The sequence below is a fragment of the Chelonia mydas genome, chromosome 3 (assembly GCF_015237465.2).
Source record: "Chelonia mydas isolate rCheMyd1 chromosome 3, rCheMyd1.pri.v2, whole genome shotgun sequence".
NCBI classification, from domain to species: domain Eukaryota; kingdom Metazoa; phylum Chordata; order Testudines; family Cheloniidae; genus Chelonia; species Chelonia mydas.
Window position 1 is genome coordinate 19,997,450 of NC_057851.1, and position 25,332 is coordinate 20,022,781.

Genomic DNA, 25,332 nt, shown 5'->3' on the forward strand with positions numbered 1-25,332 from the left:
TACAAGGCGTTATTAAAGTGGACTGTGGGTTGAAGTTTTTCTGCCTTTCCCCCAGTCAAACTTTGCGTGAATCTGATGGCAGAAATTTCCCTTTGTAAAATGGGAAGATATTTATGTCTGGTCAAATATTAAATGATGATTATTCCACTATATGTCTAAAGAATTAAAGAATGAACACACCATATTGTAAGCCTCTGTCCAGGAATGCTACGTTACACACCTCAGGCTGGTGACACAACAGAATTCAGATATCAGTGAAACAGTTTTCTCTTTCTAAAACTGGACAGTACTTACGTTGTCCAAATACACAATAAAAATAAGACAGTTCCTAAAGAAAATGCATAAGGTAAGAAATGTACTAGATTGCTGCCTGCCAGAGTCCAACTCTGGAGCTAGGGCTCGGAGAACTTTTGGGAAGGGTCTTTTACAGCACAAACAGATTGCTCAGCTGAAACATTGCCTTTCTCTGTGAGAAACCAAATGAAGATGACTTCTGCCAAGCAGGCGGATCCTCCTCATCACATGGAGTAGACTCAGCGAGTTAGTGATGCCAGAAAATTGCAAGATTTCCACCATGTGACTTCCTCATTATTATTATTATAATTGTAATATATTATTTGTATTGTGGGTAGTCCTGAGAAACCCAGATGAGGTCAGAGCCCTATTGTGCTGAGTGCGGTGTACACATAGTAAGAGACAGTTCCCATCTTGATGGTCTTGCTTCCAGCCTTCCTCACTGGCTTGGTTACATCTTTAAACAAGCACTTTCCTGCTTGTATGTAGTCCTATAACTCTTGTGTGGGTGGTAGCATTTTATACCCACATCACACTTACTTTACATGCAGGTAAGTGATTATGCAAGGTGTAGGGAAGCTCAGAATTGGACCATCCGAACATATGTAACAATACCTGTATTGACTTCCCATTTGGGCACTCATGAAGATTTAGTTCTCCAAAGTTCTGTGTCTTTATCTCTTAGGTCTTGATGTTCATCTCAGCAGAAGTAGGTCTCTGCTGATTATTGCTTAGAGAAGTTTTGGGTATGCAGAACAAAATAGACACTAATGTGTATGTCTAGTTAATTGGTTTGCTGTAATTAATTTTTATTTTAAAAGCGAATCTTTTTTTTACTGCATTTGTTGTGATCATGCAAATATGATTTATTTTTAACACAAGACCTGTTGAAAAACAAATTAGGCATTAAAGAATATTATTGCAGATATGGAAAGCAAATATTTGAGAACAAAATATAGATAGTCTTTTATAAATTAAGATTTGTGTTATTTTTCTAATAAAGAAAATAATGCACATGAATCACTCCAGCAGCCTGAGAAAATGGCAATTTATTTGTGGAGGATACTTTTACAAAAAGTAATTACTCCAGTAAACACTAATGAATAGTATATTTATCTTAAATGTCTCATGAACAGTTCCCTAGGGGAGGAGGGCCCAAATTAAGGTCTAAAGGTTAATCTAAAACACAGTGCTTTAAGAACTTGTTCCTAGTGTCAATGGGGGTTTTTAAAATATTTATTGAACATTCTTACATGCTTCCTCTTCCCCCCCCCCCCCCCCCCATTTTGGAGTTTGCTAATATAAATTAGCTAGGGTTCAATAATCGAATTGGGCTGGGTAAAGCATGCAGGCTTTAAGCAGTAGATCTCTGGGGGATACATTTTCCAAAAATTTGCCTGTATTTCACGTGCAAAGCAAAAACTTGCAGTACAGTTTCTGAGTGCACTGTTCCATGGCTTTTAACATTTTTATTTCGGGTTTCTTAGTGGCAAAAAAAAAAAATTCCTAGATTCCAAAGCCAGAAGGGATCATTGTGATCATCTTGTCTGACCTCCTGTATAAGAGACCACACATCTTTCCCAAAATAATTCCTCGAGCACATCTTTTAGGAAAACATCCAATCTGGATTTAAAAATTGTCAGTGATGGGGAAGCCACCATGACCCTTGGTAAATTGTAATAATTGTATGACTAAATAAGAACAAGAGCTGTGTGGTGGGTTGATCAGAAGGGAAAGGGTTAGGGTCATTGAACGGGGCATCTAATTATGCAGTCACACAGTGCTGATGTATTTCCCCATGTAATTCATATTTAGGGCTACTCGGGGGGCTGGGGGAGGGCAAAACTTAACCCCCACGTACATTTCTGTTCCATAGCCAGTCATTATCACAATCCCTGCCCTCTTAGCAACCTCGGGTTTCAAATTATCCCAACAGGAGCAAAGAAAAGGCAGGCCCAAGGTTATATTCTCCTCATGCTGGACTGGTTAATAAAGCATGGAAAGGGGAACACACCATAATATTCAAAGACAGTGGAGTTGACATACATCCCTCTGAACTTCTAGAGAAACTGTCCCTCTCTGAAACTCAGTGGCTCTTGGAGCAACTTTAGCTCCTCCCACATGTTGTAACACAGCCCTCTATTACTGTAGTATATTTGCAAATATATATGAATATACTATACTTATGCTATAGGACGACCTATTTCCAAGTTCTTGTTTCCCTTCTTACAGTGATGAATTAACCCTTTTTCACCTTTCAAAAGTAGTACATTTTTTCCTTCCTGATTTGCCAGCCCTCCATCACAGCTACGTTCTTCTGGATCCATACTACCATTGACCTATAGGGGTAGGCTTGTGACCATGGGAAATAGACCCTTCACCAGATCCAGACAAAGAATATGGGAGTCACTGTTAGTTGAAACACCTTAGTGTGTTCAGAGCCAAATGTAAACTCCACCTATTTGCCCACATTGGTATCCTCCATTTCCACAGAGTCATTCTTTAAACAAAAGCCAAAGCAAAAATAAAACCAAAGTCTGCTTGATAGGAGGGAAGGAAACGAGGGAATATAGTCATCTTTGGAAAAATGGGAAGTGCTCAGTGACAAAGGCCATATACATAGACTCATAACTGAATGGGTGGCTGAACTGGTCGATTTTCTTAAAAATAAAGTAACTGATAGCTGACACTCTTTACTCTTCTATTTAAAAAAAATGAAACAATTACTTTTCTCACTAATGGTTGCCTCTAGCACTCCACCAGCTTATCTTCCCTTTATTTCAAAGGAAAGTCTATATTGTGTCTTAGCAGACCATGACTAAAATTTGGGGGTTATGGAATTACTTTATGAAGTCTTCCACTATGATTAAATATCCTGGGCCAGATTTCAAAGTTTGACCCTGGCAACTGCACAGAAATATTCATAGGTACCCAACTTAAGTGTTCAAAATCTTGTTGCCTAACTGTCCATGTGTGCATGAAAGTCCCTTATTTGCATGCACACTTCAGGGATTGACATGCAGAAATTAGGCATGTACAAAGGTAAGTGTACGATTTCATCCCTGAAAATCTCACCCTTGGTGTCTTTTATGAGCAACTAGTTTAAAAGAGATCCAGGATTTTGTAGACTTTGTAATGATATGTCCCTGTTAGTCTCATGGGAGTTGTTACTGTCTGCTCATATGGTTGTATTAGAATCATAGAATATCAGGGTTGGAAGGGACCTCAGGAGGTCATCTAGTCCAACTTCCTGCTCAAAGGGGGACCAATCCCCAATTTTTGCCCCAGATCCCTAAAGGGCCCCCTCAGGGATTGAGCTTACAACCCTGGGTTTAGCAGGCCAATGCTCAAACCACTGAGCTATCTGTCCCCTGCCCCCATCTTGAGGGTGCACAGCCTCCTGGCTGGAGATACCCATCCATCTGTTCCTTCCATTGATTTTCTTCTCATCTACTTTCACTCACATACAATACTACCCCCTTTCCCCTTCCAAAAAGGCTATTTCTCTCACACCCAGAGTCCCGTTCTTCTTAGCAAGGTTAACCAGACAACTAATCTCTGAACAAACACTTGAATTTCATCTATCATTGTTTTCTGACTCTGGGTTTAATAGAGGTCAGAAAAAGTGATTCTTTAAAGCGATCACACGCTTATTTTTCCAAAAGCACATCAGTAGATTAACATTTTGCCAAAGAAAATAAGAAATACAGTATTTCTTTTAATACATTTCAGCTAAATAAAGTCTTAAGACTACATGGCTTGGCTCAGATAGGGTGTATTCAGCATAAGGTACAACTCATGTAACTTCTGCTATCTAAAAATTCAGCTTAAATGAGCTCCATTTCAGCCGTGCAATTTATTCCACACCTGAGGTGAAGTAGCTCGTCCTTTGCTCTCTTCTCTGATGTAGAGCCATTAGAGAGGGAACTGCCAATGTGTTTGTGCAAATCTATTTGCTTATATAAAGATCCCATTTAAACATCTCCACCCAAGAAACTCATGTTGATTTTGGACAATCCCTGGACGATTTTATTCCATAAAAATAAATAAATAAATCATATAAACCAGTGACACGAGCCTGCTCCCATAGATTTCTTTCCATTATAAAGGTAACGTTTGCACTGGAGAGACACTTTGAGATAACATGAGACGAGGACAATTTTATATCGGGCCAAAAAAAAAGTAAATATCTATGGGGATACATGATGATGTGGGATGGTGTAGAAGTCTTGGAGTTTGGAATGTGTGGATTATTCATGATTGGCAAAGCCGCAAGTGATTTCAGCATCTGCCAGTAGGGGTTTTATGGGTCCAATCCAGTAAATCTCTTATTTATTCAAATGCTATTAACCATTGATTTGCAGCCATTCTTATTCATCTGTGAAAACAGCTATTGAAATCAGCAGGATTCCATACTGGAGCACATCTGCTTGTGGGATCAGGGCCATAGTTATTTTCCACGATGAAAGCAGTTTCATATTTCTCTCTTGTACTATTATGTTTAGAGATGAAAGTTACTAGAATAATCACTGCTGTTAAACAAGGGAAGAAAATCTCATAGTTTCAAACTGGATTGTTCTATAGGTCACAGTTCAATTTTCTATTGCAATTAATAGGTGTTTTACCTGAGTAAAGAGTGCAGGATCAAAGCATAATCTGTAATTTATTGAAAGTTAGCATATGGATCCTACAAAACTCAAATACATGCTTATCTTCCCATGCAGTGTTTGTCATACTTGTGTCATTTGGCCTCACAATATACCAGTGTTAGAAAAGAAAAGAACATGCTTGCCGTATACAATTAGGCATCTAAATAAGTGGCCATCCTTTCAGTGGTTCTGAGCAGCCACAGCTCCTACTGAAATTAATAAGAGCTGTGGGTACCTTAGAAGCTTATAGGTCACTTATTTGGGTGACTAAATATGGATTTAGGTGCCTATCTTCAGGAAGACTAGCTTGAAAATGTTGGCACCATGTTTGCCCATAGTTGTTGATGTATTACACAAGAGTTTTTAGTATGTCCATTGTGTCAGGTAATGTACATACGCATGGTGAGCAACTTTCCCTGACCTGAAGTTTGTAATGTAGAAAGACACAGTATCTGAACCCCCAAATGCTCAAAAACCATGACTCCTGCCCCACAGAAAATCACGAGATAAATTTATTGTTGTTATTATTTATGCATGTTTTCTATTTGCCATCTGTTTTTTTTAACTTTGTGGTACATATTTTTGAGTTTTTCTCTACAATAATGAGAGTTACAGATTTATTTTTATTGTATTCTATTTTTTAAAATGAAAGCTGAGATTCCCATAAAATCACTTCTTTCTAGGTACCGGGGCTTTAAGTAAAACATCCAGTATTACAAGACTCTCAATAAAATCCAGAGAGTTAGCAACACAAGACAAATAAAGGATGGGATCAGAAACAGGCTTATAGAGGGAAACTGATTCACCTAAGGTCCCACAGTAGGTTAGTGGAAGAGCCTGGAATAGAACTCAAGTCTACTGAGTTCTAGTGAAGTGTCATGCCCTACCCATGAACCATACTGCTATTCTGAATTTGACATGTCCTATGTGTACTTTTACTGAGATGAGTGAGGTGGCCAGCTATCTCCTGCATGAAGTTAGGCTGCCAAATAAACAAATAAAAAGTAGTAAAGACAATTTTTGCTCAAAACAGAAATTAAGATGAAAAACAATGTTTTGGCCTTAGGCCCTTATTTGAAGTTTTGGAAAACAGAACAAGCTTTTTCATTTTCCATTACCTGCAGAAAGCCTCATAGGCAAAACATTGCTTCTCATCTAATTTTCTGTCCCTCACATGTGTTTTAATAAAACCTTTTTTCTTTTTTCATTTAAAGCAACCTAATATAAATCATACCAGGACGTGACCAATAACAGTTTTATTAGGAGTATTAGTTTGGTTGAACAAAGCCCTTTCTGTGGCAAACTCTGTGGTAATTTGCTTGAGGTTTGGTGGGAGGGGGGAGATATTCGGATACATTATTTTCTTTTAACAATTATCATTTTGCATCAAAAGGTCATTTTATATAGGCAACCAAAAAGGTCGTCTAGTACAGTACCAGCTCATTCCATCTAGGAAAGTGGCTACTGCATTAATGTGAAAAAATTTTAGTATTTAAAACTCCTGACTGTGATTGGCAAGAAATTTACTGTACGTGGATTTAAAACTTTGAAGGCAGCATTAGCAGTATTGTGGACTAGATTCTCATTTATGGTCAACCCCCTTCATATTGTGGAAAGGGCCTTTAAAGAGAGGGTATAAATGTCATTTATTCTATGTATAGTATTGTAAATGAGAATTTGGCCCTGTCTACGTTTCTCTCTCTCTCTCTCTCTCTCTCTCTCTCTCTCTCTTTGGTACTTAAATATATCTGAGTGCCTCACAGTCTTTAATGTATCTATCCTCACAAAACTCCTTCGTGGTAGGGAGATGCTACTGTCCCAGTTTTACAGATGGGAACTGAGGCACTGAGACACTTGCCTGGGCTTACACAAAGTCTTTGGTGGAGCAGAGAATTAGCAGTGATTGGTGAACTCTAAGAACTTGTGTAAATATATTTACAAGTTTATTAAAGTGGACTCAAAACAATCTGTATATATCTCTCTCTTGGTGTGTGCGCGAGCACCTCGGTGTTTTTAAATGTGAGATTTTGGTTGGGTTATTTTGAAGGTGGGGAGCGTGGTGTTGAAGAAGTGGATTTTATATTATGCACTGAAGGCCCGAAGGTTCATGGTCCTTCTGACCTTTTCTGGAAACAAGTTCCACAGCTGTGGTCTGTTTGGAGAAAAAGTTCTATCCTGAGTGTGTTAGTTTTGATCCGTAGGTTTCTGGTTCCGTTGTTCATGTGGTACACCGCTGTTGTGGTAGATCATGATCACACAGGGTAAATTGTCCCTGAGGAACCTGAGTCAGTCCATAGAGGACTTGAAGATCAGGACCGAAGCCTTGAATTTGATCTTGAATTGAATGAAAAGTCATTGAAGAGAGAGCATCGTTCTGGGGTGTTGGGCTCCCAGCTCCCTGGGTTGCTGAGTCCTTCCCTTTCCTCAGTTAGACGCAACATTTCACATCCTGTGCAGGTCATAATGAAGGTCTATGTTTATCAGTGGGTGATCACTCAAAATTACAAATTATTTTCATTTCAGAGAGTTTCCTAGGGAAGTGGGGAGAGATGAGTTCGTGGAAATGCCCTTAAATAAAAGAATGTGTATTTGTTTTATTTTTCAGACACGGATATTAAAGAGCTAGAGGATGTCTTTGGACTTCACGGACAAATTGAGCACAAGTTGGACTTCCTCAGAAAGAACGTGCCAAAAGATATGAAGCTTGTGCTGATTGGTCATTCAATCGGTTGCTACATCACCCTTGAAATGATGAAGCGGGCATCGGAACTCCAGGTATGTCAGCCTTGGGGAAGGGAAGTGGTGTTGCTCAGCAGAGCATCCCCCACGCTTAGCATTTGATTAATCAACAAAGACAATAATAGGATTCCACATCCTTTGTGTAGAAGCAGCATCCCCCCCTACTTTCAGACCAAGTTCTTATTAAAGTAAATGACATTCAGTTACTTTTCGTGAGTGTCTGACTCCAGAAAAGAAGAGAGTGATACAGAAATATATGCTCTGATTTTTCCACTGTAAAGCACCATGCGTAGCAATTTACACCCCTGCAAAAGAAGTATAGGGAACTGCTGCCAACTCCGAATAGTAGTAATTCCCTATTTGTGAGATGAGGTAGGTATTTGTGCAGGACTGATCTATCTCAAAGGATGCTGTGAACGTTAATTAACTTGAGTAATCTGGTTTGGTCATTCAGTAGTAAATGTCATTATTGGCAGTGATGCCGTTTGATATGTTTACATTTTAATAACATTATGCAATATATAATTTGAATGGAAGATCACATAACATATATGCTGCTGCATGTCATGGATAAGGTTTTTTTTTTTTTATTAAAAGGGATACTGCTAGCTAGTTTCAGGATCAACATGCACCTAATTAATGTGTTTTGAAAAGCCTATGGTAATATGTGTCAAAATGTTTGCATAATTTTTCAAAATTTCCTTGAATATTTATTTATTTATTTAAACATCCACTACCAGCGCCATGAATTCAAATAATAACCAATAGAATAATAGCCTAGTAAAATGAGGGCCTGATTCAGTCTCAAATTGCTACTGTAATATAAATGTTTAAGAATAAGAATACTTAGGGCTTCCATAGTGCTTTCATAACGTCAGAGCAATTTGCAAACATTAAACCTCACAAAATCCTAGTAAACCAGAAAAGTAAATATTTCCATTTTACAGAAAGAGAAACAAAGGCAGAATAGTTAACTGATTTGCACAAGGTTAGAAGGAGGTAGTGATGGTACTCGGACTGAAATTCCAGAGTTCCTTGCTAATAATCCTGTGCTGAGACCACTAGATATTTGATATCTGCATTGTGTTATTGCATGAGAACCCAAAACTAAAACTAACTAATAACAAAAATTGACATTTTTTAAGGGAAGTGTTATGGGTCAATCTGCTCTTATTGTCTGAAGATGAATAAAATGCTAAATGTAAATGAAAAAAAGCATAAATTGTGAAAATGAATTAGAGATTTAAACATTTTTAATTATATAAAGTGTCAGTAATAGTAGAGTTAGGACATTCTTTCTTTTTAAATGAAATGCAAATGTACTAAAATTCTTGCTTTTCTGGCATAGACCTGGTTTAAGCAGAGAAGTTTGGATGTGTGAGAGGGGGAAGATCTCATATCTGATGTTCACATTTTCCTTTATATCTCAACATTTTCAGTGAGCTCCTTTGTGTCTAATGTTTTCTAGATAGCAAGTGACTTCAGGCAGGGACATTCCTTTGAATGTGAGTGCCTAGCACACTGTCAACTCTTAGCAATAAATCACAAGAATTAATAATAGTGAGATTCTTTACTTCCCCTCCTCCTAAATATTCACCTCTTCTTTTATATTAACTCCCTACCGGGATGGGAGCGGGAATGCAATGCTCATATATATATATGATATATACATTCACTTCTTCATAACCATGTCCCCTGCCATTCAAGCTTTTTCCCCCCTCTAAAAGAAACAGCAATTTTTTCAAAAACTGAAACCTTAACTTAACCCAATCTGGTTCCACAGGCATAACTCATTCTGTGATTATAAACAAAGTTTTCTAAAGGAATTTGTGTAACTGTTTTTTTGTTTGTTTGTTTGTTTTGCAAGAAGGGAGTGTTCTAGAAAATATCAAGTGCAGTAATTTGTCCAAAAATATCAACTTTTCTTTGCTCTCCATATGTATGATTTTATTACTCATATTGTTTTATCTGGTTTCCATTAACTATGAATTGTTGAGTAATTTTTGTTACACCTGGCCCGGTGGATACTGGCAGCATGATATTTGTCAATGTGTTGAAACGTAGGTATCTTTAGGACACACTGAAACTGCACTGTGCAATGTGTGCTTGAAGTTAATCTATGACACGCTACATTTAAGATGCATTTAACAATAGAAAAATATTTGTGTAAGCCAGAGTGTTGTGCAACCTTTGTCCTTTTGCCAAAAATAAGTTAACTTATGTTTTATAATGTATGAAGTGTGATAATAAGAAACTTGTGTTTCCATCTCTCTTTTTATTTTTACTGGAATATTTGATTCCCACAAGATTTCAAGCACATATGTGTAGTTTAGTAGCTAGATCATTTGGTTTTATTTTTGTATGGTTCTTTTGTGATATTCCTTTATTGTATAAGTTTTTGGTTTGGTCTTAAATTCACTGCTTTTTATGAACCTTTCATTGCTCATGTTTTACTGTTCTGATCTGGAGCTTAATGTGTTGTATATATTCTAGCAGTTCACTAGTTTTTATATCCTTAGTGAACATTTAGCAGGTTTAATTTTTGGTACTTAGTTTAAAACACTGTCATAATCTAATCAAATATTGTCCTCTTTGTGAACAGTGATGAGAGAAACCTGATACAATATGCTGGCAGGCATGAAAGGGAAGAAGTGAAATCTCAGTAGCATTGTCCTTCAGCCTCTCTTGCACTCCATGGTTGCCCCTCAGCCAGAACTGTGGAGGCTTTGAGCTGTGCTAGAGTTTGACATCAGAGCTAGGAATGGTATGGGGATATTGTCAGGGATCACCCTATCGCCACAGCTGCATCCCCTGCTGGCCTCAGTCCTCTTGTCAGAATTCCAAGTAGGAGTTTCTCTCTGTGTCCTCTGTGTGACTGCTACTGTGTAGTACGGGAGACTCTGCCAATGGTATCTCCAATGAGAAAAGGGGCAATGCAGGGGTGGGAATAACCCTCCAAATGGCTGCATTTTTCCCTTTTCTCCAGATGCTGAGTATCAGTATAAATGGATAGACAGTTAAATGAATGGCCTGGTTTATGGGTATGTATTTAAGAATAGTCAAAGAGTACCCAAAGCAAGGAATAGGCTTTCCTTGTTAATGGATGTACGTATAAGTCTAAACAAATAAATATTTTTTTGAATTCTGCTAGTCTCTTGGCCTCAGTGATACCTTGTGGTGGTGAGTTCCACAGGTTAATTGTGCGCTGGGTAAAAAGAAAAATGTGATTCCTTTTAGCAGTTTGTTCTGCTGCCTCTCTTTTTTTATTTGGATGTCCCTATATTCTTGTATTGGGGGGGAGAGAGAAAATGGGGCAAGCTAATTTACCCTCACTGTGCCAGTCATTCCTTGGTGTTCATAGATTATAGGGCCAGAAGGAAACCACTGTGATCATTTATTTTGACCTTCTGCGTGACACAGACAATAGAACTTCTCTTTGAACTAGAACAAATGCCTTTACTATGGCCCTTCTTGGTAGTCTTCTCCAAACAAAACAGACCCAGTCTTTTCTCTCGTGTGCGTGTGTGTGTGTGAGAGAGAGAGATGATGATGATGATGACCAGAACTGAACACAAGTTTGAGGGCATCATTGATTGAAAACACTGTTATCCCATTCCACGTGCAAAGTACACCCCGCTCTTTATCCTGAGTGGTTACAGCTCATTTAGAATCCAGCAGCATGTCTGAGTAGTTCAAATTGTTCCTTCCAATGTATCTTGCGTTACATTAGTCAACAATGAATTCACCCACCCTGATGCAGTCCAATAACCCTGCTTTGTTGAGTCTCTCTGACGTTTCTCCAGTCTTGACTAACTTAAATAATTTTGTGCCATATGCAAATTTTGTTGCAGTTCATCCCCTTTTTCAGATCATTAATAAATATATCAAACATAGCTAATATGGATTGTTGGGCACCTCACTGTTAACCTTTTGCAGTGTTGAAAAATGATCCTTTATGCCCATTCTTTGTTTTCTGTCTCTTAACTAGTTTCCAGTGCATGGGTGAACTTTGCCTCTCACCCCATTATTAGTTACTTTTCTTCACAGTCTTGGGGACTTAATAGTCACAGAGGGAGGGATTGTATCTAAGACTTTGAAAATCCATATGCATCATTTCAACCAAATCTCCTGTGTCCATTATTTATGTATGTATTTTATTTATTTTTAGTGCATCCAGAAAAATCGAGTAGATAAGAGAGGCACAATTTTCCTTTACAAAAGTCACTCTCTGATTATTCATGATCATATTATGCTCATATAGATATTTTATCATTCCCTTTAATTTACCTGGTACTGAAAGAAGGCTTATTGGTCTACAATTCCAAGGTTGCTACTATCTTCTTTTTTCTTTTTCTAATAACAGGATATATATTACCTCCATTCTTCCAGTTTAGAATCTGCCTTTAAGCCCAAGGAATCCAGCAGTTTTTAAAGTTCTTGAGAGCATTTAGGATTAAAATCAAACTTGGGCAACCAAAATTAATTCTTTCAAGTGAAATCTTCTGTATCCAAAGATTGGCCAGTCCAGCTGCCATGCAAGACAGAATGCCTGGTGTCACCTACATTCCCTTCAAATCTCAGTCCCTCCTTGATATATCTTTTCCTCTTGTATGTGCCTGCCCACAGCCATTTTGTGACACATTTCATTGGAAGAGGACACCTTTGCCCATGCCCCTTCTGATGAGACCTCCAGAACCTCCTTAGCCTTTGCCACTCTCTTTAGTGGTGTACGGTTTTACACTCTCTTAGGGCAGACTGTAGCAAATTGCTTGTACAACAAACTTTATTAAAAAAAATATGGAGAAAATTATAGTAAAAGAAAATAAATGGTTTGCATAACAATATGTATAGATTAGTACTCATCAGCTAAGTGAAAGCATCAATTAGAAATAAAAGAAGCAGATGGGGAAAAAGGGGGAAACAGCAATTAATTTAAATTAGAATTCAATTAATTTAAATTAGAATCTATAAAGTATAGAAAATTGGGAAGCTGAAGATATCAGAGAAAAATAAATGGCTGGGAAGGCTAAGGCCAATAAAGAGGAGTTTTAGTGTATTAGAAACAACAGAAATCTTAGCAATGGTTTAGGCCTGTTATTGGATGGAGATGGTAAAAAGATGCAGAAAAGGCAGAAATGTTCAGTAAATATTTCTATTTTGTATTTGGAAAAGCAGAATGATGTGCTTGTATCACGTGAAGATGATGAAGTACTTTCTAGTCCATCAGTAACCAAGAAGGATGCTAAACATAATCTACTAGGGATAAATATTTTAAAATCTGAGGGCCACAGTAACTTTCACTCAAGAATCTTAAAAGAGCTGGCTTAGGATTTCTTATCTGCTGATATTAATTTTTTAATAAATCTTGGAATAACAAGTAAATTCCAGAAGACTGGAAGAGTGCTAATGTTAAATCAATATTTAAAAAGGGGCAAGTAGGATGATCTGGGTGTGAAATCATTTCCAGGCAATACACGGTTTTATTAATAAAAAATTGGCTGTCGATTAATTGCAGTTAACTCAAGTGATTAACTAAAAAAATTAATTGCGATTAAAAAATTAATCACAATCACAGTTTTAATTTCACTGCTAAACAATAGAATATCAATTGAAATTTATTAAATATTTTGGATGTTTTTCCACATTTTCGTTTATATATTGTATTCGGTGTTGTAATTGAAATCAAAGTGTATATTATTTTTTATTACAAATATTTGCATTGTAAAATGATAAAATAAATAGTATTTTTCAATTCACTCATACAAGTGTTTGATAATGATCCAAAGCAGCGCGGACCAACACCCGTTCATTTTCATTCGTATGCCCCTTCATGCTTCAGCCACCATTCCAAAGAACATGCTTCCATGCTGGTGGTGCTCATTTAAAAAAAATGTGTTAATTAAATTGTGACTGAACTCCTTGTGGGGAGAATTCTGTGTCTCCTGCTCCGTTTTACCCGCATTCTGCCATATATTTCATGTCAGAGCAGTCTCGGATGGTGACCCAGGGCATGTTCATTTTAAGAACACTTTCACTGGAAATTTGACAAAATGCAAAGAAGGTACCAATGTGAGATTTGTTAAAATAGCTACAGCACTCAACCCAAGGTTTAAGAATCTGAAGTGCCTTCCAAAATCTGAGAGGGACGGGGTGTGGAGCATGCTTTCATAAATCTTAAAAGAGCAACACTCTGATGCGGAAACTACAGAACCTGAACCACCAAAAAAAAAATCAATCTTCTGCTGGTGGCATCTGAGTCAGATAATGAAAATGAACCTGTGTCGATCCGCTCTGCTTTGGATTGTTATCGAGCAGAACTCATCATCAGCATGGATGCATGTCCTCTGGAATGGTGGATGAAGCATGAACTCTCTTTAGCGCATCTGGCACGTAAATATCTTGCGACACCGGCTACAAAAGCATCATGCAAATACCTGTTCTCACTTTCTGGTGACATTGTAAATAAGAAGCGGGCAGCAATATCTCCTGTAAATGTAAACTAACTTGTTTGTCTGAGCAATTGGCTGAACATTAAGTAGGATTGAGTGGACTTGCAGGCTCTAAAATGTTGCGTAGTTTTATTTTTGAATGTAGTTTTTTTTGTACATAATTCTACATTTGTAAGTTCAACTTTCATGATAAAGAGATTGCACTATAATACTTGTATTAGGTGAATTGAAAAATATGATTTCTTTTTGTTTTTTTTACAGTGCAAATACTTGTAATCAAAATATAAAGTAAGCACTGTACACTTTGTATTCTGTGTTGTAATTGAAATCAATATATTTGAAAATGTAGAAAACATCAAAAAATATTTAAATAAATGGTATTCTGTTGTTTAAGAGTGCGATTAATCGCGGTTAATTTTTTTAATCGCTTGACAGCCCTATAATAAATTAGAGGATAGGAATATTATTAATGCCTGTCAACATGGTTTCATGAAAAATAGGTCTTGTCATACAAACCTGATTTCATTTTTTACAGGATTACAAGTTGGACTGATAAAGGTAACGACTTAAATGTACTATGCTTGCATTTTTATAAGGCATTTGACTTAATACTGCATGAGATTCTGATTTTAAGATTTAGCACTCCACAGTATCACGGCACACATTAAATGAATTAAGAACTGGTTAACTGACAGTTCTCAAAAAGCAGCCGTCAATGGGCAGAGTCATCATCAAATGGGGATTGTTGTGGGGTGTGCCTGTCCTGTAGAGTCCCCTTTTTGACATAGTGGGGTGCTGCAGGCACTCCCTGCCTTGGTTTCCCTTCTCACAGAGCCCTTTAAGAACTCCACACAATCCAGATGGGTGTAAAACAAAAGTTCCCTGCTGGGGTTCTACTTCATTAAATCCCAAAATAACCTTGAAATAAAGTCTTCCCCACCCTTGGGCTCAGGGATCGTACAGCCCTCTTCCTTGAGGCCTGTGGTCTCTGGGAAGGGTTCTCTCCCTGGAGAGCTTGTCCTTCTCTCTGAGCACCTTCCCTGCAACTGAGCCCTGGTGGCCTTTTTTCAGGCCCAGGTGGTCATTGTTTAATACAAGTAGGAGTAGAGAGGTTACCTCTGTATTTGGCATTGGTGTAACCACTGCTGGAATACTGAGTCCAGATATGGTATCCACAATTTGAAAAGGATTTTGATAAATTGGAGTGGGTTCAGAGAAGAGCCATGAGAATAATTAATGGATTAGAAAACTTGTCTTATCGTTATAGATTCAAGGATAGTATAACAAAGAGTAGGTTGTGGGGGGAGTTGATTACAGTCTGTAAGTACCTATACTGGGAACAAATATTTAAAAATGGGCTCTTCAGTCTAGCAAACAAAGGTGTAAGATGATACAGTGGCTGGAAATTGAGGCTAGACAAATTTAGACTGGAAGTAAGATGTAAATTTTTAACGGTGAGAGTAATTAACCATTGGAACAATTTACTCTGGGTCATGGTGATTCTCCATTACTAACCATTTTAAAATCAAGATTGGATGTTTTTCTAAAAGATAGGCCCTAGGAATTATTTTGGGGATGTTCTATGGCCTCTGTTACACGGGAGGTCATACCCACAGGAGGACTGTATCCTGCGAAGCAGTGAGTCTTGAAAGAGTGTAGGGGATATGGTAGACATTAACTCAACATGAGCTCCCACAGTTGTGCTGTGGCAAAAAGGAATAATGTGATCCCTGGATGTAAAAAAAGGAGAATAATGAGTAAAAGGGAGATGATTTTAATTCTGCATATGTCACTGATGAAACAATACAGGACTACTGTGTACTGTTTGAGTATCCACATTTTAAAAAAGATGTTGAAAAACTGGAGAGGATGCAGGAAAGAGCCACAAAATTATTCCAGAGCTGCAGAAAATGCCTTGCAGTGAGAGAGCTCATGCTGTTTAATTTCTCAAAAAGAAGACTGAGAGGTGAATTGACAGACCTACTTCTGTCTCCACACACAGAACTGCTCCTTTTGTTCCTCAGTAACAGCCTGAACCTTCTTCCATTGAAGTCAGTGGCAAACTTCCCATTGACTTCAGTGGGAGTAGGATTGGGTCATAACAGAGGTAAATAAAAAGTTAGTCACAATTCCTTTGCCAAGTGATGTATTATGATACAAAATTCAATCCACTGACCCCTTGAGTTAATAATTTAGATTCAATTGTGTTGAAAGCCTGATTATGAAGTTGGGAAATATTTTCATAATGACAGGAAAGAAAGAAGTCACCACAATATTAAATAAGGGCCTCTTATGAGAAAACAAAATTCTTTAGTATAGAATTGCTGGAAATCCAAGAGGGACTACGGGATCAAAAGAGGGAGATTTATTAACAATACATGAACTGCTAGAATTATCCTTATGTGAGTGTCTGACCTTCGAAATAATGACAGAATGTTATCAGCAACATGGAAGGATAGGCGGAAAGAGTGTAAGGGTCATGGGGTTTTTATTTTTCTGATGAGATTATGACCTGTGAACATAAGCCAACAGGCACGTGGTGCCATCATTATAGAAAACATTTTCTGAAAGGAAACTTTAGCTTAGCCAGTGTAAGAGTTCTCTGAACGAATCATATAGTTTGAGAATCAGACAGCAGCTGAAAAGCTGCAAAAGAGGCAAAGCAAGCTCATGACTGACAGAAAACATGAACACAGGTTTTGATCCCACTTTTGAGGTTTTCACTTCGTACAAGGGGTTTGTAGTCACTGCATAGAGTCTAATTCAGTTATGGTGATCAACACTTACCATAGTCAGTTGTAATGATCACTTTCAGGAAACTTAGACTTCATTGACAGGTTTGCTTTTGATTGATGGTTACAAAGCTTCTATTGCACTCACAAAACACATCTATCTCTGCCCTTTTTCTGCCTTTTGAACGGTGTCTCTGCAGGAGTAGGCCTGTCTCAGACTTAAAGCTCACTGGTGTCCTTAATGCTCACAAATTCTATCTCTGGGTGGGGAGAGAAGACTTCATGCTGATATATAATATAAAGCATGGCAAAGAGTTCTGGGTAAGCATTTCCTCAAAAGAAGCATCTCTTCTTATGCTGGGGGAACATGCTGGCTGCACTGTGTAGATCTGTGCATCATGTGCTGGAACACTGACATGGGAGAAATAAATTAATAGAGTTTCTTGGCTTACACAGACTTGTTATATTTGATTTATACCGAAATGAGAAGTGAGAGACTCCTAACCAAGGACCATAGCTGATAGGTAAGAAAGAGACTTGACCATAGGTTCTCAGATACTATAGTGAAAGCCATGGTCTGAAAAATATAGGGTGAATAGATAAGGAGACTGTAGTTTCATATTGAATTTATGGTACTGCAATGTTAAAAAAAAAATAAGGAAATGAACAGGGGGGAAAAGAAAGCATTAAATGAAAAGGAAAAACAGAAAACAATAAGGAATAGTTTAACATAAACCCAGTGACAGCAGGCACAGAATTGTTTCACAGATCAAAGTAGAAATAATATTTAACAAACAGTTCAAGAGGGGGGATTGCATAAAATAGCAAATAAAATTGCAATTGGAAAAACCATAACAAAACATAGTGTAAAGCTAGAGAAAGGAAAGGAGCATTTTTACAATCCTTCTCTCCATCATGCCAGATAAATTCAGCATATTTTAAAACTTTAATGTTGGGCTGCTATATACCCATCCCCTTCCCATTATCAGCAGCCAGTAGGAAATTGAATGAGGAAAAGGGGAGGTTACAGAAACTAACACAATTTGACCCTGATTCAACAAAGCACTTAAGCAGAGACTTAGGCACATGCTTAAGAATGTTGCTGAATTGGAAACTTTGTATTATATCTGTCACTTTTCAGCAATACCCGTTATCAAGTCTGGGTAAATGACAAATCTTTGAGAATCCTTGAAAGTAGGTGCAGGTGGACTGAGCCTGTCATTACACTAAAACTTAGCGCAGCTGGTGACCAACTATCACATCTGCAGATGCTGCAAAATCTACTTTGACAAAGTTATGAGGAGTATATTCTCCCACAGACTTCAGTTTGTTTATTTTGCCCGTAAGCAGCAGAATAGGTGCTGAGAGGAACAGACATTCAACCAAGCTGCGAGATCCTAGTGCAATCCTTCATCTATCTGGAAATAGCAAGAACTAATGTTAGGTGATTTATTAAATCTGCCCAAATATAACAAATAAAATGTTAAGATCCTTGAAGCATCTAGGGAGTAAAAGCTCCTGCAAAGGTTTGTGGAGGAATTTGGGCAAAAATTATGGAAGATGGGGGAAAACAACCTGCATACGAAAATCCAGGACAAACACAAAGCTATCCTATTTGGGGAAAAGGCAGAAAGCAAGAACAAGCTTTCGAGAGCTCACAGCCAGCAAAGACTTCTTAGAGAGAGAGCACCTGCTGACCAAAACAGATAAATTTATGAGATCTCTCAAAGCTAAATTAAAATCCCACAAGAACTAAGAGACCTTTATAAGTGAAAGGCAAACAGAAATATGACATGGATGAGATTATCAGTACATTCAACAGACTCCTACAGCCGGACACTTTCAATAGTACTAAATGGCAGATCCTGCAACCTTGAAGGCCTCAATCCTACTCCCTTGAACTAAAAAATGTGTCAAGGAATTTGGTGTGTTTTCTCATATTTCACAATCAGCTGTCATGCAGGGCTGGTTATGTAAGCGTCAGTGACTACAGATTCTCTCTCTGGGTGAATATGCATAGTCTGAACTCATCCAAATTACCACATTCTCTATATAGCTCTCTCCATGAAAAGACTTTCTCCCTTACAAAGGAATGAAAAAATTGCAGTCAGATGACAGAAGAATGTGAAATCAGTGAACTCCTTCAAGTACATGAAATAATTTCAGAGGACTCCAAATGTGGCAAGAGATACACAGACCTGTTTAGAAGAGAAACGAATACATACTGATACTATATTTTACCAATGTAATATGCCTAAGGATGGAGTCAGAGAGCCAAATCTATCCCTAGTGCTTTCATTAGGGATAGGTGTGGCTCCAATTCCTGAGACTCCGAAGAATAACATCCAGAGTTGAAATTTCTGTCCTCAAAACCTGAGTCACACGATCCATTGTCAGTCAGGAAATTAAGCCTATTGAGAACAGTTCCCACCTGTTCTCTATGGAGGTGTAAGAACATTGCATAGCAGCTCACTGGTGTCCTTAATGCTCACAAATTCTATCTCTGGGTGGGGAGAGAAGACTTCATGCTGATATATAATGGAAGCATTAGTCACTAAACATAGCACAGGCAAGAGTTCACAAATAAACTGTGGCCAGTTGTATTTAACTCCCTATTATTTCAATTATGCACACTGGTATATTATCTGATTTCTTCTAAAATGATACAGGAGGCTGTTTGCTTTAAAATTTCTAAAGAATTTAAACCAATGCTGTTGCCTAAAGGTTTGCACTTTCTGCTGTGTCAAACTGTAGCTCAGAGAGCTTTAGAGGCATAGGTCTCCTTTCTGTTTGAGTACTGCTTAAAATGCTAATTTGGGGCTTATTCTCAGTAAGTGGTGCTCTGCCAGTGCAAAGAGAACTACTGTGTAGTTCCATCCACATGCTTCTGGAGGCGGGAATACACAGATCTTGGCCTCGTAAAACCCAGTTTTGTCATCCCAACTCCCAGGCTTCTTGCTTTAAGCTGCTTCTACAGGGTTGGAGTTTCCTTCAGTCTTTGGATTTTCCACCTTTCCCTCCTTCCTATGGTGAAGGGACTGCTGGGTCATGGAATGGCTGGAGTATCCTCCACAGGGTAGCTCTAAAACCCAGCAAGAGAATGTTTCCCTGCACTAAGTTTGCCCAGCTCACAGTCAGGTTATTCTGACTGGGCACTAGGCAGCGGATTCATTGTGGTTCATGCTATCCATACAGCTGACTGGAACTCAATGGCTGTTTGTTGAGTGACAGTAGTACTTACTGTATTCTTAGGTTCAAACAGTTCTCTGTAGAGACCCTAGTATGCATAGGTATCTACGATCTAAATCTGTTCTTGCCTGGAACTGGGTAGTTGGCTAGAAGCGATGGAAGGTAAGGGTCAGGTGACCATTGTAATAAATTTCAGTGTAGTTTGGAAATACAAACCATTAAGACTAGGAGTATGTAGAACTCTTAAAGCTTCGTATTCAGAAGGGATTACCTGCTTCAACTGTGCCTTTGTTGTACACCCTCTGAGTCTTGGCTGACAAGATCTTAAACTTCTAACCCAAATCTCACTGTCCCCCCAAACATAAAGTAAAGAGTTGGGGTAATATTTGGAGTTCTTCAGGCTACTTGTCAGGAGTTCCTTCCTGATGCTGTGTTCCAAAGACGGTTTTCTTAAAATTAATCTTGACTCAGAATGATTTGTTTTATTCTCCTCACTAATATTTCAAGCTATGTTTCCATTACACATCGCCAGAACACAATTGCTCTGATTATGCTGTCCAAATGGAAGCTGCAGTTCATCATGTCGTCAACACTTGAGGTGAGCAATTTGGTCCTGTATTTGCCTGGTTGCGTTTAGCACCAGAACAAAAAAAAATTAGATAGAAAAGCAATGAGGATGAAGACAGCAAAATGATTGTAAATGAGTGGACAGAAAATATATAGATAGATAGATATTTTTAAAAGTAAACTAGAGCCCCCTCATGTTAAATCCATTCCTCTTGCAATGCTCTGACAGAAGCAGATCAAGAACCACAACTATATATCTTATCACCTAGCTCCTGCCCACCTCTGTTGAACACCAAGAAGGTAGTCCAGGAGAAGGTTACAATAATGTGAAATTAGGATTAAAAGGATATGGGTGTTTTAAATAAATTTTGAAATGTTAAATGACTAGTTCCTAGATATTGCTCTATGCCTACAGTTGAAGACAGTGACTGCTTTCTAACCTACGCTGCCAAATGTCTCTTCTTGAATGATTTTTACATTGGTGAAACAGCCATTCAACCTGTACCCTCTCCTGCCAAGGTAGTGAACACCTCCTACAGTGTTGAGTGTCCTCGACTCCCAGTGAGTACTGTTAGAACCTTGCATGATCAGATCCCAAATTAGGAAAGCTTATTGCCAACAAACTGATATCTGACAGGTCGGTAATAAAAGACAATGCTTGATGTGTTATATAAAGGTGATGCTGAATGTTAGGGATAAATGTGTAAAACATTAACAGAAAGCTACAGTTGTATCCATTAGAAGATAGCTAGCATGGGAGTACAAGGTTTTGTTTTATCCCTGATTGATAACATGTTTAAGAGATAATGTGCAAGGTCAAGAGGAGTAATCTGTTCATTAATTTACATCATCAGGCTGCCTTTGGTAAGAAACCCTGGAAAAAACAGAAAGAGAGAGGTTTATTTAAAAGGACTTTGTGGGTATTGTCTTAGATTCATGGACTTTAAGGTCAGAAAGGACCATCACGATCATTTAGACTGATCTCCTATACATTGTAGGCCACAGAACCTCACCTATCCACTCCTATAATAGACTCTGGCTGAGTTACTGAAGTTCTCAAATCATGGTTTAAAGACTTCAGAGAATCCACCTAAACCTGCAAGTGACCCATTCCCCATACTGCAGAGGAATGCGAACCCTCCCCCCACGCTCTCTGCCAATCTCACCTGGGGGAAAATTCCTTCCCGACCCCAAATATAGTGATCAGTTAGACCCTGAGCATGTGGGCAAGACCCACCAGCCGGACACCTGGGAAAGAATTCTCTGTAGTAACTCAGAGCCCTCCCCCGCTCTTCACCCTGCCCACTTTAAATTACAACCTGTATACTTCCTGTAATCATGGCTATGGTTCATTTATTTGTGTGTAGAAGCAATGTGATAAGCAAGATATTTGTGTGTGTGTGTGCTTGCACACAGTGTAGAAACATAGGAAAAATACTGTTAAGAGCCTCTTAAAATCTAATTTTTGAAAACATTTATGTTTGTTGCATTGCTAAGGGAAACCTCTGATTTCAAATAAATCTAAAAAAAATAATTCTGGAATGTTACAAGACACTGAAATAGCCAAACAGAAAAACAGAAAAGGAGTAAAATAGGAACTGAAAACCAGAATCTGTGCTCATCCATCAAAAATCCATCTGAAACCTAATAATGAAAAATCCAGCTTAAACCAATCCTATTCAGCCTATTCATAAATGATCTGGAGAAAGGGGTAAACAGTGAGGTGGCAAAGTTTGCAGATGATACTAAACTGCTCAAGGTAGTTAAAACCAAAGCAGACTGTGAAGAACTTCAAAAAGATCTTACAAAACTAAGTAATTGGGCAACAAAATGGCAAATGAAATTTAATGTGGATAAATGTAAAGTAATGCACATTGGAACAAATAACCCCAATTATACATACAATATGATGGGGGCTAATTTAGCTACAACTAATCAGGAGAAAGATCTTGGAGTCATCATGGATAGTTAAGACGGAGAATATCTTATTGTCCTTATATAAATTCATGGTACACCCACATCTTGAATACTGCATACAGATGTGGTCCCCTCATCTCAAAAAAGATATACTGGCATTAGAAAAGGTTCAGAAAAGGGCAACTAAAATGATTAGGGGTTTGGAACGGGTCCCATATGAGGAGAGATTAAAGAGGCTAGGACTTTTCGGCTTGGAAAAAGAAAAGACTAAGGGGGGGATATGATAGAAGTATATAAAATCATGAGTGGTGTGGAGAAAGTGAATAAGGAAAAGTTATTTACTTGTTCCCATGATATAAGAACTAGGGGCCACCAAATGAAATTAATGGGTAGCAGGTTTAAAACAAATAAAAGGAAGTTCTTCTTCACACAGTGTACAGTCAACCTGTGGAACTCCTTGCCTGAGGAGGTTGTGAAGGCTAGGACTCTAAAAGGGTTTAAAAGAGAACTGGATAAATTCATGGAGGTTAAGTCCATTAATGGCTGTTAGCCAGGATGGGTAAGGAATGGTGTCCCTAGCCTCTGTTTGTCAGAGGGTGGAGATGGATGGCAGGAGAGAGATCACTTGATCATTACCTGTTAGGTTCACTCCCTCTGGGGCACCTGGCATTGGCTACTGTCGGTAGACAGGATACTGGGCTGGATGGACCTTTGGTTTGACCCAGTATGGCCATTCTTATGTATTGAAGGGGAAATGAAGACCTGAAAATAAAAAGAGGTCTAGAATGGCAAATGATAAAACAGGATTTATTAAGGCCTGTAGATTTTTGCAGATTTGTTCATCAAACCTTGTTATTTTTGATCTCCAAATATTTGGATCCATATTTTAATAACTAAATCAAATAGTTCCACAAAAAAATGAAGGTATCCTAAACGCAGAGCACGAGGTGAGTAAATGTGACAAACAATTAGAACTTTATGGCCAAGATTTTCAAAAGAGTACAGCCCCCAGAATTGCAGCCAGATTACCGCTTATGCTGGGTACTGAGCCTTCTTGAGAAGTGTCACAACAGGCACTGCTAGGTGTTGAGCTCTTTTGAAAATCTGGCCCTATATCTAGTAAATGCCCAAAATTCAGTGTTGAGGCATGCTATGTATGTCTGGGAATTGTTGTGTTTCTGCATTTAATATGTTTTCACAGAAATCGGATAGCGCCAGCATTCTGCACTTTTTATATGAAATTGAAATTGATTTAAAGAGAAGGGGGAAAAGGCAATTAAGACAAAATTCTCCCAGGCACTGAGAACACACACACACTCTCTCTCTCTCTCTCTCTCTCTCTCTCTCTGCTCTCTCTCCCTCTCTCTTCATTTTAATGCTCCTGGAGCGTAGCCTCTGAGCGTAAGGGTTGTGGCCAGTGAATCCCCAGGCCAGAACCTGTGCCTAGAAGCCACACATGAAACCATGGTTGCTTCTGCAGCCGTGAGTCAGCACCAAAAAGGTGGCACCGGTGCTTCATGCTCTGCCCTTGAGTTCCATTTCACACAACCCATTTACTTAAGCTGTGCACAGGGACCTGTCCAGGATCTGCTGGCCGGTAGGGATCTTTAGGATGGGCATAGTACTGTAGATAATTCTCTCAAGGTGTGGTAGGATGTTGCACTAATAGTACTGTAAGCCAGGAATCTGAGAAAAAAATATGAAGATTGTTCACATCTGCTTATTACTGAACATGCTTCATTCATTAGGAAGAAAACAAGCATGGCATAGCGAAGAACACAAAGAATTGATTCCAAGATTGAATGATACGAATTGTCAGGACACATTCAATTGTATTAATCTCTGTATTATTGAAGAAACATTTCCTCATGTTTAAAGAGTTTTCTGTGAATGTTTCTGAGGTTCTGCCATGGAGGCTGGCATGTTCCCACTTACCAGTAGGAAGCAAGGGAAACTCGGGAACAAACTTATTCTTCATAGAAATCAGTGAGAAAAGCTCTGGACTTTGAATGTTGCATTTAGGCAAATTTTAATGTTACTGAAATTTTACAGGCAAATGTCATTTTGTTTTAAACTAACTTGTATTTCTTTCCTTTATTGCTACCTGATTTCCAGGAATTTTGGATGACCTTTACCTCTTTCTCTTATAGATCTTAAAGCCACGGGGATAATTAGGACTCTGTAGTCTGACAGTCTGCGTAATCCAGGCCACAGAATTTCACCCAATAATTCCTAGTTTATCTATGATACTAACATTGCCCCCACGGTATCTGAGTACCTCACAGGAGTTATGTGAGTTTTCACATAACTAGGGTGACCAGATGTCCCGTTTTTAAAGGGACAGTCCCATTTGGGACTTTTTCTTATATAGACATCTATTACCCACCACCCCCTGTCCTGTTTTTTCACAGTTGCTATCTGGTAACCCTACACTTAACTCCTGTGAGGTAGGGGAATACCATTATCCCCATTAACACATGTGATCCTCAGGCACAAAAAGTACTAGGGCCCATAGAGAATCATGGGAACATACTGCAATTCACAAAGCTTTGGTTAGGCACTTAGGCTCCTATGCAATGAATGGGGAGAGAGAGACTGCAATTCACAAAAGCCAGCATGCTAGTCTGCCCCACCCCCTCTCTGAGTTAGGTGCCTAAATCTAGGCTGCACGGAGATGCCTATCTCTGTTAGCCAGAATCCCTCTTTGGAATTAGAAAAGGAGGACTTGTGGCACCTTAGAGACTTAGATGCATCCGATGAAGTGAACTGTAGCTCACGAAAGCTTATGTTCAAATA

At 38.5% G+C, this 25,332-nt stretch overlaps 1 protein-coding gene across 7 annotated transcripts in view; it reads left to right on the forward strand.

The window, feature by feature from the left end:
* The window catches only part of LDAH (lipid droplet associated hydrolase), a 176,573-nt gene that overhangs the window by 69,552 nt on the left and 81,689 nt on the right, over positions 1 to 25,332 (forward strand). For all 7 annotated transcript variants that reach the window (XM_043542205.1, XM_037893994.2, XM_037893992.2 and 4 more), the window contains one exon: positions 7,549 to 7,718. In XM_043542205.1, the coding sequence (XP_043398140.1) occupies positions 7,549 to 7,718 (170 nt within the window). The remainder of the gene's footprint in view (positions 1 to 7,548; positions 7,719 to 25,332) is intronic.